The sequence below is a fragment of the Rhinopithecus bieti genome, unplaced genomic scaffold (assembly GCF_001698545.2).
Source record: "Rhinopithecus bieti isolate Rb0 unplaced genomic scaffold, ASM169854v2 scaffold_4553, whole genome shotgun sequence".
NCBI lineage: Eukaryota > Metazoa > Chordata > Mammalia > Primates > Cercopithecidae > Rhinopithecus > Rhinopithecus bieti.
Window position 1 is genome coordinate 6,009,807 of NW_016804694.1, and position 14,545 is coordinate 6,024,351.

The following is a 14,545-nucleotide window of genomic DNA, read 5'->3' on the forward strand; positions in this document are numbered from 1 at the left end:
TTTTAGATGGAGTCTCGCTCTGTCACCCAGGCTGGAGTGCAGTGGCATGATCTCTACTCACTGCAAGCTCCGCTTCCTGGGTTCATGCCATTCTCCTGCCTCAGCCTCCTGAGTAGCTGGGACTACAGGCATCTGCCACCACACCCGGCTAATTTTTTGTATTTTTAGTAGAGACGGGGTTTCACCGTGTTAGCCAGGATGGTCTCGATCTCCTGACCTTGTGATCCACCTGCCTCGGCCTCCCAAAGTGCTGGGATTACAGGCGTGAGCCACCGCGCCTGGCCCAGTTGTAAAATTTTAAAAAATCTTTTACTGGCCAGGTGTGGTGGCTCACACCTGTAATCCCAGTGCTTTGGGAGACCAAGACGGGTGTATAGCCTGAGCCCAGTAGTTTGAGACCAGCCTGGATGACATAATGAAACCCCATCTCTCCCAAAAATTAAAAAAAAATTTAATTGGATGTGGAGGTGTGTGCCTGTAGTCTCAGCTACTTGGGACGCTGAGGTGGGAGTATCACTTGAGCGCAGGAATACGGAGGTTGCAGTGAACTGAGTTTGCACCAATGCACTCCAGCCTAGGTGAGTGGCTGCACCAATGCACTCAGCCTAGACAGAGCAAGACCCTGTCTCAAAAAAAAAAAAAGAAAAGAAAAAGAAAATCTTTTACTAATTATAACTCCCAACTAAAACTAAAACTCCTGAATTAGGGGAACCATTCTGTTTCTTTTGGTTCTCTCCCTAATATTCAGTACTTTGTACCCCTCATGTTATATAGACTGACAGCAACCTCTGGCATTTTCCATTCTAAGCTCTAAGCTCTAAAACTAGACTTCTGGATCTAGGGAGTGGCAGATCTAGTGCCTGACTTGGAGGCTTCTGACTGTATGTTTATCCATTATTGCTTTTCTGATCCCTAGACTTGTTTCCATCAGTATCACCAATGGACCAGTATTCTGTGGCGTGGTTGGAGCAGTAGCAAGACACGAATATACAGGTAGAATAGGACATTGGACTGTTATCTTTGTGAGTTAAGGGAGGAAGGTGGAAGACATGGTCCAAAAATTCTCCACCTGTCTTTCTGACACAGTTATTGGTCCAAAAGTGAGTCTTGCGGCCAGAATGATAACTGCTTATCCAGGTTTGGTGTCCTGTGATGAGATAACATATCTAAGATCCATGCTACCTGCTTACAACTTCAAGAAACTCCCAGAGAAAATGATGAAAAACATCTCCAACCCAGGGAAGATATATGAATATCTTGGCCACAGAAGATGTATGTGAGTATCATTGTGTGATAGGTTCATTCTGATCTCTTACAGAACAATAGGTTTTTGATTACATGAAATTGGAAAAAAAGATGCTGCTAGTACTGGCATGCTGAAATAAGACACACAAAAGGAGGGTTTAGTGTCTGAGAGATTTAGCTTTTGTGTTTAGCTCTTAGCTAGTTCTTCAGTGAATATCCTGTTCTCCAACAGGAAGAGAATAGCAATAGGTCACTATCCCAGATCTTTGTTCTTTTTTTCTTTGCGTACTTCACCATTCATTTACTTCCCTGAGCCTGGAACAATCAATAATATTCCCTCTTTACTCCCTCTCCCCCCAAATTTTTAGTTTTAAAATCTTTTATTCAGAACTCTGTACTTCCTTAATTATCTGAAAGTATTTGTTTATGAAGACAGCTGTTCCTACTCTGTTTTAACAGATACATTTCACTTTGTTCTTTTCAGAATGTTTGGAAAAGACATTTGGCAAGAAAGAGAAACAAAAATCGCCCTTTGTTAGGTATGTTTTCTTTTGTAACTTAAATCATATTTGTTTCAGCTATAGACAGCTAAATGTGATTTAAAAAACAAAACAGTGTAAGACTAAATGCTTTTAAGCTTTATTAAAAAATAGAGAGCAACCTTCTTAGTGAAATTATATTCATTTTGAAGAGGACTTACTATTTCTTTTCCATGTCAAGTATTCAAATTTCAGGTGAAGTCCTATAACTGCCTGAGAAACACCAACATTTAGTAATATTTAATCTTTGTAAGTTAGAGTTTAGTTATTAAGATTGGACCAGCTTTTTGTGGATCATCTTTAGAGAAAAATTCATCATCCTTAGAATAATGAAAATAGCACCAAGACTGTTGTCACCCACACTATATATCCCCTATCTTTATATTTATTTTAGTCTATACTTATTAGTCCATTATTTTTACGTAGTAGTGACAGATTTTGAAGACTAAATTGTTACTAAGAAAATTTTTACAAAAAATTAAGAGACACCTGTGTCCACAAGGTGCCTAATTTTTCTGAATGTTACTACTTAGGCTCTGGAATAAGCCCTCAAGACCAGCATATATTAGCTCAGAATTGATTTTCTGGAAGGAGATATGAAGCCCCATCAATGAATGAGATTCTTCCAGGAATTCTGGAGAAAAAAAGCCATTCTGAGAGTTAGCTTTGCAAATTGATTCAAATCAATAGAGTATCTACCAAAAAGCCTGGAATAATCAATAATGTTAATTATTGATATCCAGGAGTGTTAGGTGCTCCCTGTCTTTCTACAGACCGGGAGAAAGAATTGGAAGCCTTCCAAATGGCACAGCAAAGGTGTTTGCACCAGAAGAAGGGACAAGCAGTTCTGTATGAAGGTGGAAGAGGCTATGGAAAAAGCCAGCTGTTGGCTGAAATAAACTTCCTGACACAGAAGGAAGGGCATAGGTAAAGACTCCTGTTTTCTTAGTCAGAACCTACTTCTCTCGGGGCCTCTTTCCGTTGTTAGTGAGACTCTCGTGTCATTAGATTCAGCATTCTTAGATTGGTGAAGTGAGTAACCTACATGTCATACCGGGGACTCTTGATGACCATAGTAATATTCACCAGGGTGTTGCCATTGATGCTAAAGGAAGCAGATTCCAAGCAGTGCTTCTATGCCATCCAGACCCTCATGGCCATCTTCTTTGAGATTGATACATGCCCAGCCTGTTACCGGCAAGAGTGCCTACAAAGACACCTTCGTGGGATAGTGGAAGAACAACTTCACTGCCTTTTTAATGACCTCTTATTTGTGAAGGTAATGAAGGCAGTGGCTTTCTGAATTGGGTTACTGTTATATTTTGTGGAAAGTCAGACCTAGGATTGTTTTCTAATCTAATAACCTGAGGATATACATATATATATATATATATATATATGGTAGGGCCAAGATTTGAAATTCCTTTGACACCAAAACTCAGGCTTTCTCCTTTTGAAGAGAGTGAATTCTAGTATCGAACCTGACACTTGGTAGTTGAATGTCCTAGAGCAAATCACTTAGCCTCTCTGAGTTATAGCTTTTTCATCTGTGAAATAACAATTATAGTACTGTATGTTTTTATGTGAATTTTAAAGAAGATGGTATCTAAGAGATTGCATTGTATATTTTAAAGTGCTAAATACATTAAGGTGGCCCTCACCAGTGGCATATCCCCAGGAATTATATCCATGTGTTCTTGAGTTGGTTATAATTTCTTTATTTTTTAACCCTACCTTCCTATTCCCTTACCACAGAATATATCATTTGAAACCAGCATCTGGATCTCAAAAGCCTTCAGAGGTCTAGGATTTATGGGGTATCCAGTAGTGAACAAGCTAAAAATTCACTGGTCCACAATTTGTTTTATTTATCCTCTATCACTTCTCCTAATCTACCCACTCTGCAGAGTATTTTGGAATGGAACCCTAAGATCTGTCTAATCCCTCAACATATCCCTCTCTTAAGACAGGCCTTGCTTGGGTCTCTAAACCCCTGCCTACATAGATTAGCAGTCATCTCACTTTGGCTCTCAGGCTTCCGGTAGTTCATGTGCCTCAGCCTAGCACAGGAAACAATGTTACGTGATGTCTGTTGCATCTTGTTCTGACAAGTCTCATGTACAGATTTCATCCTGGTATACTTGGAATAACTGGGATACTGGAGCTGCCCAAAATGGCATTGCTAAGTTCAACCTGTCATTTACTCCTTAGTCATAACCCTTTAAGGGTTTTACTAGAGTCTGGTATGGAAAGGAGATAGATATCTGTCTCTAACCCTTCATGAACTTTCTGTCTCATCCTTTGAACTATATATTAATGTTGGATTGGCCCTTGTAACTCTGGTCAATCTTGCAGAAACCCATTCTCAGTCAAAATAGAATTGTCTTGTGTTCCCTTTGGAGAACCTGCATGTTTTTATTAGATTTTCATTTTAAATGCTAACATGTAATAATTTTCCTGGTCAGTTTCCTTTGTCCTTCAAAGTTTCGCACATGGATGACATGGCCAGACAAAAGAAGGTTAAAGCATATAGGTTTATAATAAAGGTTAACTTTTATTAAAGTACTTCAGGAGGTGGGTACTTTCACTACATGTCACTAACTCTTAATATGTGGAGATAGTTTATGTTTATTTTAATCTGTCCACATCACACTTTGATTCAGGCATTTCTTCGCCTGCCTATTTGCCGATATCTTCATTGTTATTTTCTACTTTTAAGCTTAGATTCATCCTACAACACAGCATGGCGTATAAGAAAAGATCTTTGCTCTTCCAGATCCTGTTTCTAAATAAAATTTTAGTAGTTTAATTTAAAATAGTAGTTTCTAAATGCAGTTATATAGATATTTTACCTAGTATTTGTTAAAAATGCAGATACTCATGTTCTAACCTAGGATTATGGAATCAAAAATCTGTATGAGTAGAAACTGATGTAGCCATTCTGGAAAGCAATCTAAAAGCAACTAGTCAAATTTTAATAACATGTATCCTCTAGACCCAGCAATTCCACTCCTGGGTATATATCTCAACAAGTATGTTCTTAACAGTGTGGAGGCCAGGGAGGTATCGGCATGAATGCTTGCATGAACATGATGGAATAAAATGCAGAATTTAGAAACAGGAGAATATATAAAAACGTAGTGATATGAAATGATCTTAAAAACACAGTCCTGGTTAGAAAGAGAGAGGTTAAAATGAGATCTGTAATACAGTTTCATTTACATTAAAAACAATTACTTGACAAAACAACAACGCATGTTTTATAAGAACACCGTAGAAACAAAGAACTATGCAATGAACACATTAGAATGGTCACTTGAGGCAGCGGAGAGTGAAGTGGGAGTTCCAAATGTGATTAAAAGTAAATAGATCTTTAAAGTCTGTTTGAGTGGGTCCTGGTGATTGGGAGTGCTGGCAAGCACTCCCAGGTGATTCCAGTGCATAGCCTGGTTTGGAAATTGCTGTTTTAAGGTATTATGAGTTCCCACACAAATGAAGTTTTTGCCAGAATGAAATATTTGAAAGCTTCAAGTTTGATTTGGAGAATATTTTGATGAGTATTTCATGTTTCAGGTAGAATATTTTCTTGTCCACAGAAACCCAGTACTTTTTTTAGGAACTAGATTTTATATTTATAAAGTAAAATATTGGCCGGGCGCGGTGGCTCAAGCCTGTAATCCCAGCACTTTGGGAGGCTGAGACGGGCGGATCACGAGGTCAGGAGATCGAGGCCATCCTGGCTAACACGATGAAACCCCGTCTCTACTAAAAAATACAAAAAAACTAGCCTGGCGAGGTGGCGGGCGCCTGTAGTCCTAGCTACTGGGGAGGCTGAGGCAGGAGAATGGCGTAAACCCGGGAGGCGGAGCTTGCAGTGAGCTGAGATCCGGCCACTGCACTCCAGCCCGGGCGACAGAGCGAGACTCCGTCTCAAAAAAAAAAAAAAAGAAAAAAAAAGAAAAAGAAAGAAATTTCAGCGTCCGGCTTCGCTCCTCCATACCTTCAGAGCACTTCCGCCATGCGGAGGGGGAACCTGGCTGTTCTTTAACCTCTCCTACTTGATGAGAGTGAACGTAGGCAAGGCAGCTTGTCTCACCAAGTAATTGTGATACCGCATCCCCCAGCGTGCTGGCTTCCTGACTTCCAAAATGCCGGAAGTTTGATTTCTCACAGAACTTCAAAGGTCCCGGATCGTTTCCCAGCCTGCTCAGAGTTGCCATGGTACTCACCCTCTGGGAAGCTGGAACACTCAGTGACACCATGTGTTGCTTGAAACTAACCTGTTACCTTTTAGGCTTTTGAGACCACTTGAACTCTGACTTTGTGGCATTTATTACGAAATCTACTAAAATGGGTCAACAGTCTGATTTTACCTCGTTTTCCACACATGCTGGTTAGGTCATCTGTTGATTAGCCATGGTTTCCTCCAAAAGGGGATTATCTCTTCCTGATTACCTCCAAGAGAAGGATGAAACGTACCTGGACTTAGAATATATTTTACTCCGAAAACTCTAGCCTGTGTTAACATTTTATTTAAATTATTGATGGGAAATTCATGGTAGATTTGAAAACCAGATGACTTCATTTCTAATCAGAGGTTATTATTTCTTTGCTGATCTTTCCAGGCAGCGAGGGAAACACCACTGATTTTCCTCATTGATGAGGCCCAGTATATGGATGCAGCTTCCTGGGAGTTTTTGGAAACATTGCTCTACAGTATGCCCATCATCATGGTGATGACGTTGACCCCTATCTTCACTCTGTGTGGCTGGGCCCAGCATTTCCTGCACAGCCCTCAAGCTATCCTTATGCCTATTTCGAAGTTGGCAACAACCTCGCTGTTAAGAATGGCATGTTGGGAACTAGGGGTGGTGAGCATCCCCCAAGAGCTGCAGATGTGAGTGGCTAGGACTAACTGAGCACTTCATTAAGGGAGGAACCAGTGCCGTAATATAAGTGAGAAGGCACAGGTCTTACTGGAGTTGGGGGAGAGAATGGCATTAGTAACCATGATGAGGCCCCAAGACTAGATTTAAAGGAGACAGTCTTGTAATCAAGTAAGGGGCTGCCTCCCTGGGCTATCCACCCAGGTTTTCACAAGACAATTAGGACTTGGGTGGCTTGCTTTATGTGTCAGTTATATGTGATAAGGCCCCTTTCTGCCAGACCCTTTAGCGAGGGAATGTTAGTTCCTTTCAACATCAATAAAAGAAAAATAGTTGAGAAAGAAAAGTTATTGCCGAAATGCATTTCAAGGCCAATCAGAAATTACTTTTTTATATTTCTGTGCCTCTGTCCCCCTCTGTTAGTGTACGTCATGAAGAGCTGACTTTAAAAAAAGAAGATTCCTCAGAGTGAAGTACCATCACGTTTGGCTCCCCTAAAGTGGTCATCTCTAATGTGCAATCCCTTACTTACCTCCCTGCAGCTACCTTCACAGGTGCTTTGGAAATCCCCTTTATTGTGAGGTCCTATGCCAGGACCTTCTCTCTAAGGACATGTTGCTCTTTCATGACCTACAAAAAGAGGAAGAGGAAAACAGCAAGTGGGAAACCCTCTCAGGTAAGCTTAGCTTCCCAGAGTTCTACCCTGGTCCGGCTGCTGAAGTTCATTCTCCAGCATGACATCACTTGGCCTTTATGAGGTACATACCTTTTCCTTGCTAACATTGTGGGCCACACTAGGCCTTCCCAGATAAGCACACTGTACAAATCTTATACAATTAGGGTGAAAATACTCAAGACTTGCCTTGGATAACTTAATCCAATCAATCTACAATAGTTCATTTTATAAGCAGCCCAAGAGGTGGGGCTAGGAAATTAGGATTTATAAACATGAAAGTCCAGAAAAAAGAATTGTACACTATTGATGAGAAGGCTGACTTGAGGATTTGGATGGGGGATGGGAGAAGGGAGGAAATTAGGAGAGGAATAAAGGGTAGAAGTATGTATAAAAGCAGAAAGGCATCCCAGAGCTGTGATGTAATAGAAGCAGGAGCTGTTATAAGGTGAACAGGAATAGTGATTAGTTGTAAGATACTGATTGGTACAGAGAATGTTGTTAGTTTATAAGAGAAAATTAGAGAACAGGCAGACAGGTGGGGTAAAACACTTTAAACCATGGTACACTCCAGTGATCTTCATCCTTTAGGTTTTTTTTTTTTTTTTTTTTGACTAAATTATTATATTTTTGTGCCTTTAAAACTACAGTCCCTGAGAATGGTGCTTTCCTCAGTCATAGCCTGTTTTCTTTATAGCCAATGCCATGAAATCCATAAAGTATAGTATTTTTCCTGCCAACTCTGAAGAAGACCAGGAACTTTATGTCTGCACAGTCAAGGATGATGTGAACTTGGATACAGTACTTCTACCACCCTTTCTGAAAGGTAAGTCCCTTGAACACCTCAAGTGAACCAATTACAGATATCATTGCAATTAGTAATTTGGTGAGTAGTTGAGTGTAGGTCTCTCATTATCATTCTGGCTTCATTTCTTCTAAAAAAGTAATCTACCTTCTAGAAATAAGTTCTGGCATTGCCTGAAGAGCTCTTTGAAGACTTGTAATGCTACTTGAGTAAGGTTTTACTTAAATGAGCTTATTGTTCTCTTTGGGGCTGACTGATGACCTGGAAAAGTTTTCCAATTATTTAATACAAAATAGGTCCTGAGTTTCCCTTTGTGCATATTCTTGTTACAGAGTAGACAGTAAGCAAAGGAGATGATGTTGCTAAGATTTAAGAAAATCCATGGTGTTAGTGAAGATACAGTGTTATGCACATAGCAAGAGTTTAATAAAAAGGAAGAGTGCAAAGTAGAATGACTGATGCCATAAAGAATAATGAAGCTATCAGAATCGGGTAGGCATAGTTGGAGAGGGGATGTTCTTCTCAGAAATGAATTTTTCTTATTTTAATATTTTATTCAAGTGTTTGGTGGGCAAGGTACTAATACTAAGCCCTCTTGAGGAATATTGTGATGAACAAGCATACCTTCAAGTAAAGTATGGTCTTGTTGAGAAAATAAGACACACATATGAAATAGCAGTTCAAGACACCATGGTAGTTAAAGGCTAGGGCTCTAGAGTCAGAAACCCTGGGCACCATGGACTCCTGCACTTACTGGCTATGGAACTTTGAATAAGTTAGTCAACTTCTCACTCATCAGTCAAATGAGGACAATAATAGTCCCTACCTCATGGGGCTAGTTGAGGATTAAATTAAATAAATTATGGCACATAATAAATATTCCATGACTGTTAGCTATTATATTATAAGCTCTTTACTCTGGAGGTTTTAGGTTCAACTAGACAGTTTACACTGATACAACTGTGATAGACCATACTTAGCAATGGCTTTTCTTACTCAGAAGGAAATATAGGATGCTAACAGGACAGCAGCAGGTACCCTTCTTCAGTGAAAGTTTTCACAGGAGTTTACATAGCACTCCAGGGGCTATTCTCTGGAGCCTCAAGTAATAGCTCAGCTGTGGGGAATGAAACTATGACTCATGGGTGCTTAGAGGCTTCATGGAGCCACTAAAGGCCGTATCTCTTATAATGGCCCAAACAGGCATCGCTTTCAGGCTCTGCAAGAGGCATGACCTTTTACAAGAATGATTGTACCCAAGGAAGCCCAAATCTGTGGCTTACCACCAGTTCATTCAGTTTTACCAGTCCAAATTCAGTTTCCCAAGCAGAGGTTATTCTTAGCATAAGCAAAGAAGTTTGGCTAAGTGGAGTAGGGAGGATTGAGGTGGGGGCAGTAGACATGGGTAGATGAAAAGCACATCTTTATTTTTAAAAAAACTGTACGGACTTTCAACATGATATATTCTAGATTTGTAGAAATCTTGTTCACTGCTGATTGGCTGACTGACTGATTGATTTTGGCAGAAATAGCAGTAGCCAACTGGATCAACTGAGCCCAGAGGAACAGTTGCTGGTCAAGTGTGCTGCAATCATTGGTCACTCCTTCCATATAGATTTGCTGCAGCACCTCCTGCCTGGCTGGGATAAAAATAAGCTACTTCAGGTGTTGAGAGCTCTTGTGGATATACATGTGCTCTGCTGGCCCGACAAGAGCCAAGAGCTTCCTGCTGAACCCATATTAGTGCCTTCCTCTATCGACATAATTGATGAAACCAAAGAGAAGAAAACAAAGTTAGGTAAGGAAGGGCTATTCCCTTTTACTCAGGTCTGAACAAAGAGTCCCTGTGGGGGTATCTGTGTTCAGAAAGACCATCAATATCATATATCAAGGGGTTCTCTTATTCGTTTGTTTAAAGATGGAGTTTTGTTATGTTGCCCAGGCTGTAACTCCTGAGCTCAATGGGTGCATACCACCACACCCAGTTTGAGGGTCTCTCTCTCAAAGCCTATGGCTAAGAAACAGAAAGAAAATTATCATTTAAACCATGAAGGAGACATGGATGTAGTGAAAAAATATCTTGTATTTTTCAGTCTTGTCTTCATTTCAGGAATTCTAGCGCCTTCTTAACCCAGGTGTTAGTATTTGTGTTTTGATTTTTGGTTCAGAAAATATTGACATAATCTTTTATTGGCTTCTAGGTACAAAGAATGAGATAAAAAGATAAACCATCCCCAATTTTAGAAACTCACAAGGAAGACAAACACATGTGGAATTGAAACAGACATGAACAAAGCAAGATATAAATAGCTTGCAATCTCAAATTCTCCACATGAAAGAATAAGATTGTAACATGGACTACCCAAAGCACATATAATTCACAAATACTTTCCCTTTGACTTTGAAATATGTTTGGGCCCTATGTTTGAACAGAGCATTTCCTACAATTTGACATTCGTAATAATTTGAAGTAAAATCTCAATTTAGGAGAAACAATTAAGAAATCAGTGGTATAGAAGTACAGGATTTTTTCGTACCACTGATCATTTCTTCTCTGTTGTACTTTGTACAAGATATGGTCAGTATCACTCTCACAATGGTGCAAAATTTTTTATACAAAGGAGGCAGTAATATTAGCCTAGGGTTATAAATAAAATTTTCTTACACACTAGCAGCCATGTGCTTGAGAGTTTGCCATATTGATGCACAAAGGATTATAAGGGAAAATCTCACTTAGATTTTCCTAAATTTCAGATGGTGGTTCAGCCTCTCTTCTCAGGCTAAAAGAAGAATGATCCCTACCTCAAACTGAGGTGTTGGAATTTGGAGTGCCTCTACTACGGGCAGCTGCTTGGGAGCTCTGGCCCAAGGAACAACAGATAGCTCTACACCTCGAATGTGCCTGCTTTCTCCAAGTTTTGGCCTGCCGCTGTGGGAGCTGCCATGGAGGAGACTTTGTCCCCTTTCATCGTTTTGCAGTTTGTTCTACTAAGAATTCCAAGGGGACCTCTCGATTCTGTACTTACAGAGATACTGGCTCAGTGCTAACACAAGTGATCACAGAAAAATTGCAGCTGCCTTCTCCCCAAGGTAAACCCAGGAGGCAGAAAGAGGATATATGGGTATTCATGTACTTGAAATTCTTCATCAAAAAGTTGAAATCAGATTAAAGGAGAAAAGTAGGTAGAAAGAACCACTTATTTATTCCTTAAGTACTAGAGATTTACAAAAATGTAATCTCAGAGTTAAAGACTACCTTAGAGATCATATTTGTTTTGATTGGCAATCTTGGGCAAGTTACTTAACCTCAATCAATTGGGGACAGTAATAATACCAACTTCACGGGCCGGGTGCAGTGGCTTACACCTGTAATCCCAGCATTTTGAGAGGCTGAAGTGGGCGGATCACTTGAGGTCAGGAGATCAAGACCAGCCTGGCCAACATGGTGAAACCCCCTCTCTACTACAAATACAGAAATTAGCCAGGCATGGTGGTGGGCACCTATAATCCCAGATACTCAGGGGGCTGAGGCAGAAGAATCGCTTGAACCCGGGAGCCGGAGGTTGCAGTGAGCCGAGATTGTGCCACTGCACTCCAGCCTAGGCGACAGAGTGAGACTGTCTCAAAATAAATTAATTAATTAATAATAATATCAACTTTACTGGGTCATTGTGGGGATTAGTTAAAATATGTAGTGTGCTCTGAACAGTGCCAGACATACAGTGATTGCTCAATACCCTTTAGCTATTGTTTTGATTATTACTATTATTTTTCAGCTCAGTACACACATATTGAGTCCTTATGTGTGTCAGATTCTATACCAAGGAATATGGTGTGAATAAGCCTTGATCTTTGTACTTCTGAAGCTATCTGTTTTGGGGGTTACTACAGACATATAGATAGAGAATTCTAGTATGGCATGGTAAAAGCAATGAAAATGAGAAGGGACCATTAACTCAGCTGGGGAAATATGTCAGTGAAGATTCTCCTTTGAAGTAGATCATGTCAGAATTGCATCTTGAGGGGTAAGTAGGAGTTAGCTACCTGAAGAAGGTTTTATTGGTTAATAGATACTCACCATAGCCTGTTAAACATATGAGGTCATTCCTCTTTGTTTAGCCTTTTCAGTTAGCTTACCTTACAGAACAACTCATTGTCTCCAGCTGTCAGAAAGTTTCTTCTTTCATCAGGATGTAAGGTACCTCCTTGTAGCTTCACCCATTTTTCATAATTATACCCTCTTCCATACTTGAAGATAGCTATCAAGACCCAACCAAATCCTCTTTCCCTACTTTGATAAAAGGGAGTTGGTTTGGTATTGGGGGTGGGGTGATGGTATGTGGAAAATGGTAGATACTTGTCGGCAAAAGGCTAAAATGAGGGATTTGGTGTATGATACAATTCTTCTAGGTATAACATCATGACTATGAAGGTGGACCAATGACTTGGAGCAATTAGTCATTGGTTGATGAGCTCTATGTGCATTTGCATCTGTTGTGCTTTCCAAAGTCTGGTATTGTGAAGAAACTGTGCTATTGTTCATATTTCCTGTGTGACTTTTTTGCTTTTAAGAGGTCAGTTTTGGCCAGGCCTGTTGGCTCACACCTGTAATCTCAGGGCTTTGGGAGGCCAAGGTGGGCAGATCACAAGGTCAGGAGATCGAGACCATCCTGGCTAACGCAGTGAAATCCCATCTCTACTAAAAATACAAAAGAGTAGCCAGGCATGGTGGCAGGCACCTATAGTCCCAGCTACTCAGGAGGCTGAGGCAGGAGAATGACGTGGACCTGGGAGGCAGGGTTTGCAGTGAGCCAAGATTGCACCACTGCACTCCAGCCTGGGCAACAGAGCAAGACTCTGTCTCAAAAAATAAAAATATAAATAAATAAAGGTCAGTTTTCTTTTTTTTTTTGCTTTGGATTGGACAGCCTGGTCCGTCCATAGGAAAAAGGCTCAAGACCTTCTCAGCCCAGCAGAACCCTGAGGAGGCTTCCCAGACCCCAGGCCTTTGTGCATTGCCATTGCAGACCTGGCATTGCCTGACTCCAGAGGGTACTATTACAGAGGCTATGATATGAGGGTGCCTCTTGGAGTTGTGTACTGCAGTAGAGCTGCCAATATCCTCAGTTATCTTAGCTGTGATTTAACATCATTATCATCAGCAAGCCAGTCCTTTTACTTAACCCAAGTTCTCCCTAAAACAGTCCTCTTAGACTCCTTATCAATCCCACCATCCATGCTGTGAGTTGCAATGGGTAACATCTCAACATCATTCCTCATATTTGCTGTTATCTGTTAGAAAGCAGCTTCAGAAGAAGAATCAGATCTGTAGGATAAAGGCTATTTAAAAGCCTGCTACGTAAAGCTGGAAAGCTCTCTTGATCACTGACTAGGGAACTGTGGTATCTTATACTATCACAATTTTCTTCACTTGGTTTTAGCCTTTACAGTTCACTCTGATCTGGTCATGACCCTGATCCATATGTATTCAGGGATTTCCACTACTAGAAATAGCCAGCAAACCAGGATGGACACATTCTTTATTTTTCCTTCATCTTGAAAATACTGAGTGCCTCCTTCAAAATCAGAACTAGTTTGAAGGTTTGGGAATGATGAAAGTTACTATTTGAATCACAAGTAGTTGTGAAGAAATTTACAAACTACCATCCTAATTTTGTGTTGTAAACTGCAGAAGAAAGGTAGTCAGGAATTTAAAATGTCCTCAGTTCATCCAAACATGGAGAATTAATCATATTTTTTTTCTCCCTACAGATAGTTTTCCATTCCAGATGAAACCATCCAGAACTCAGGAGGCCTTCTCAAGTGAATGCTGCAGGTAGGCAGAGATGCTGAGGGTGAACATGGAGGGACCAAAAGTGACAGAAAGATGACCATTAAACTGAGCCACTCACGTCACTTGCAGTTGAGGAGTGGTGACTCTTGTACTAAGCCCAGTATTAAGGTTAACAGAGAAGATTTGGAAAGGCAATTTTGATTCTCTATAGGGAAATTATTTCTTTTTTTTTCTTTTCTTTTCTTTTTTTTTTTTTTTTGAGACAGAGCCTCACTCTGTTACCCAGGTTAGAATGCAACGGCGTGATCTTGGCTCACTGCAGCCTCTGCCTACCGGGTCAAAGTGATTCCTGCCTCAGCCTCCCGAGTAGCTGGGACTGCAGGCGTGTGCCACCACACCCTGGTAATTTTTGTATTTTTAGTAGAGATGGGGTTTCTCCATGTTCGCCAGGATGCTCTTGATCTCCTGACCTCATGATCCGCCCACCTCAGCCTCCCAAAGTAATGGGATTACAGGCATGATCCACCACACCTGGTGGGAAATTATTTCTTAATGGTTGGGAAAAACTTTTTAAAAACACCTTTTTCTATTTTTTTTTTTTTG

The 14,545-nt window shown here is 40.5% G+C and overlaps 2 protein-coding genes across 6 annotated transcripts in view; both read left to right on the top strand.

Moving 5' to 3' along the window:
- The window catches only part of LOC108528301 (adenylate cyclase type 10-like), a 23,400-nt gene extending 15,533 nt beyond the window's left edge, over nt 1-7,867 (top strand). Inside the window, exons 10-16 of the mRNA XM_017870034.1 lie at nt 917-993; nt 1,087-1,276; nt 1,705-1,784; nt 2,558-2,711; nt 2,874-3,063; nt 6,410-6,681; nt 7,094-7,867. Coding sequence (XP_017725523.1) covers nt 917-993; nt 1,087-1,276; nt 1,705-1,784; nt 2,558-2,711; nt 2,874-3,063; nt 6,410-6,681; nt 7,094-7,142 — 1,012 coding nt within the window. The 3' untranslated portion in view covers nt 7,143-7,867. The remainder of the gene's footprint in view (nt 1-916; nt 994-1,086; nt 1,277-1,704; nt 1,785-2,557; nt 2,712-2,873; nt 3,064-6,409; nt 6,682-7,093) is intronic.
- A 1,846-nt stretch (nt 7,868-9,713) lies between these two features.
- Nucleotides 9,714-14,545, top strand: part of LOC108528381 (adenylate cyclase type 10-like) — an 18,239-nt gene continuing 13,407 nt past the window's right edge. For 4 of the 5 annotated variants that reach the window (XR_001885118.1, XR_001885120.1, XR_001885121.1 and 1 more), the window contains exons 1-2: nt 10,907-11,238; nt 13,921-13,984. Coding sequence is in view for 1 of the 5 variants with exons in the window: in XM_017870185.1 (XP_017725674.1) it covers nt 13,938-13,984 (47 nt within the window). In the remaining 4 variants the exon portion in view is untranslated. Of the gene's footprint in view, nt 9,947-10,906; nt 11,239-13,920; nt 13,985-14,545 lie in introns of those variants that run through there. The other variant, XR_001885119.1, reaches the window with a different exon arrangement.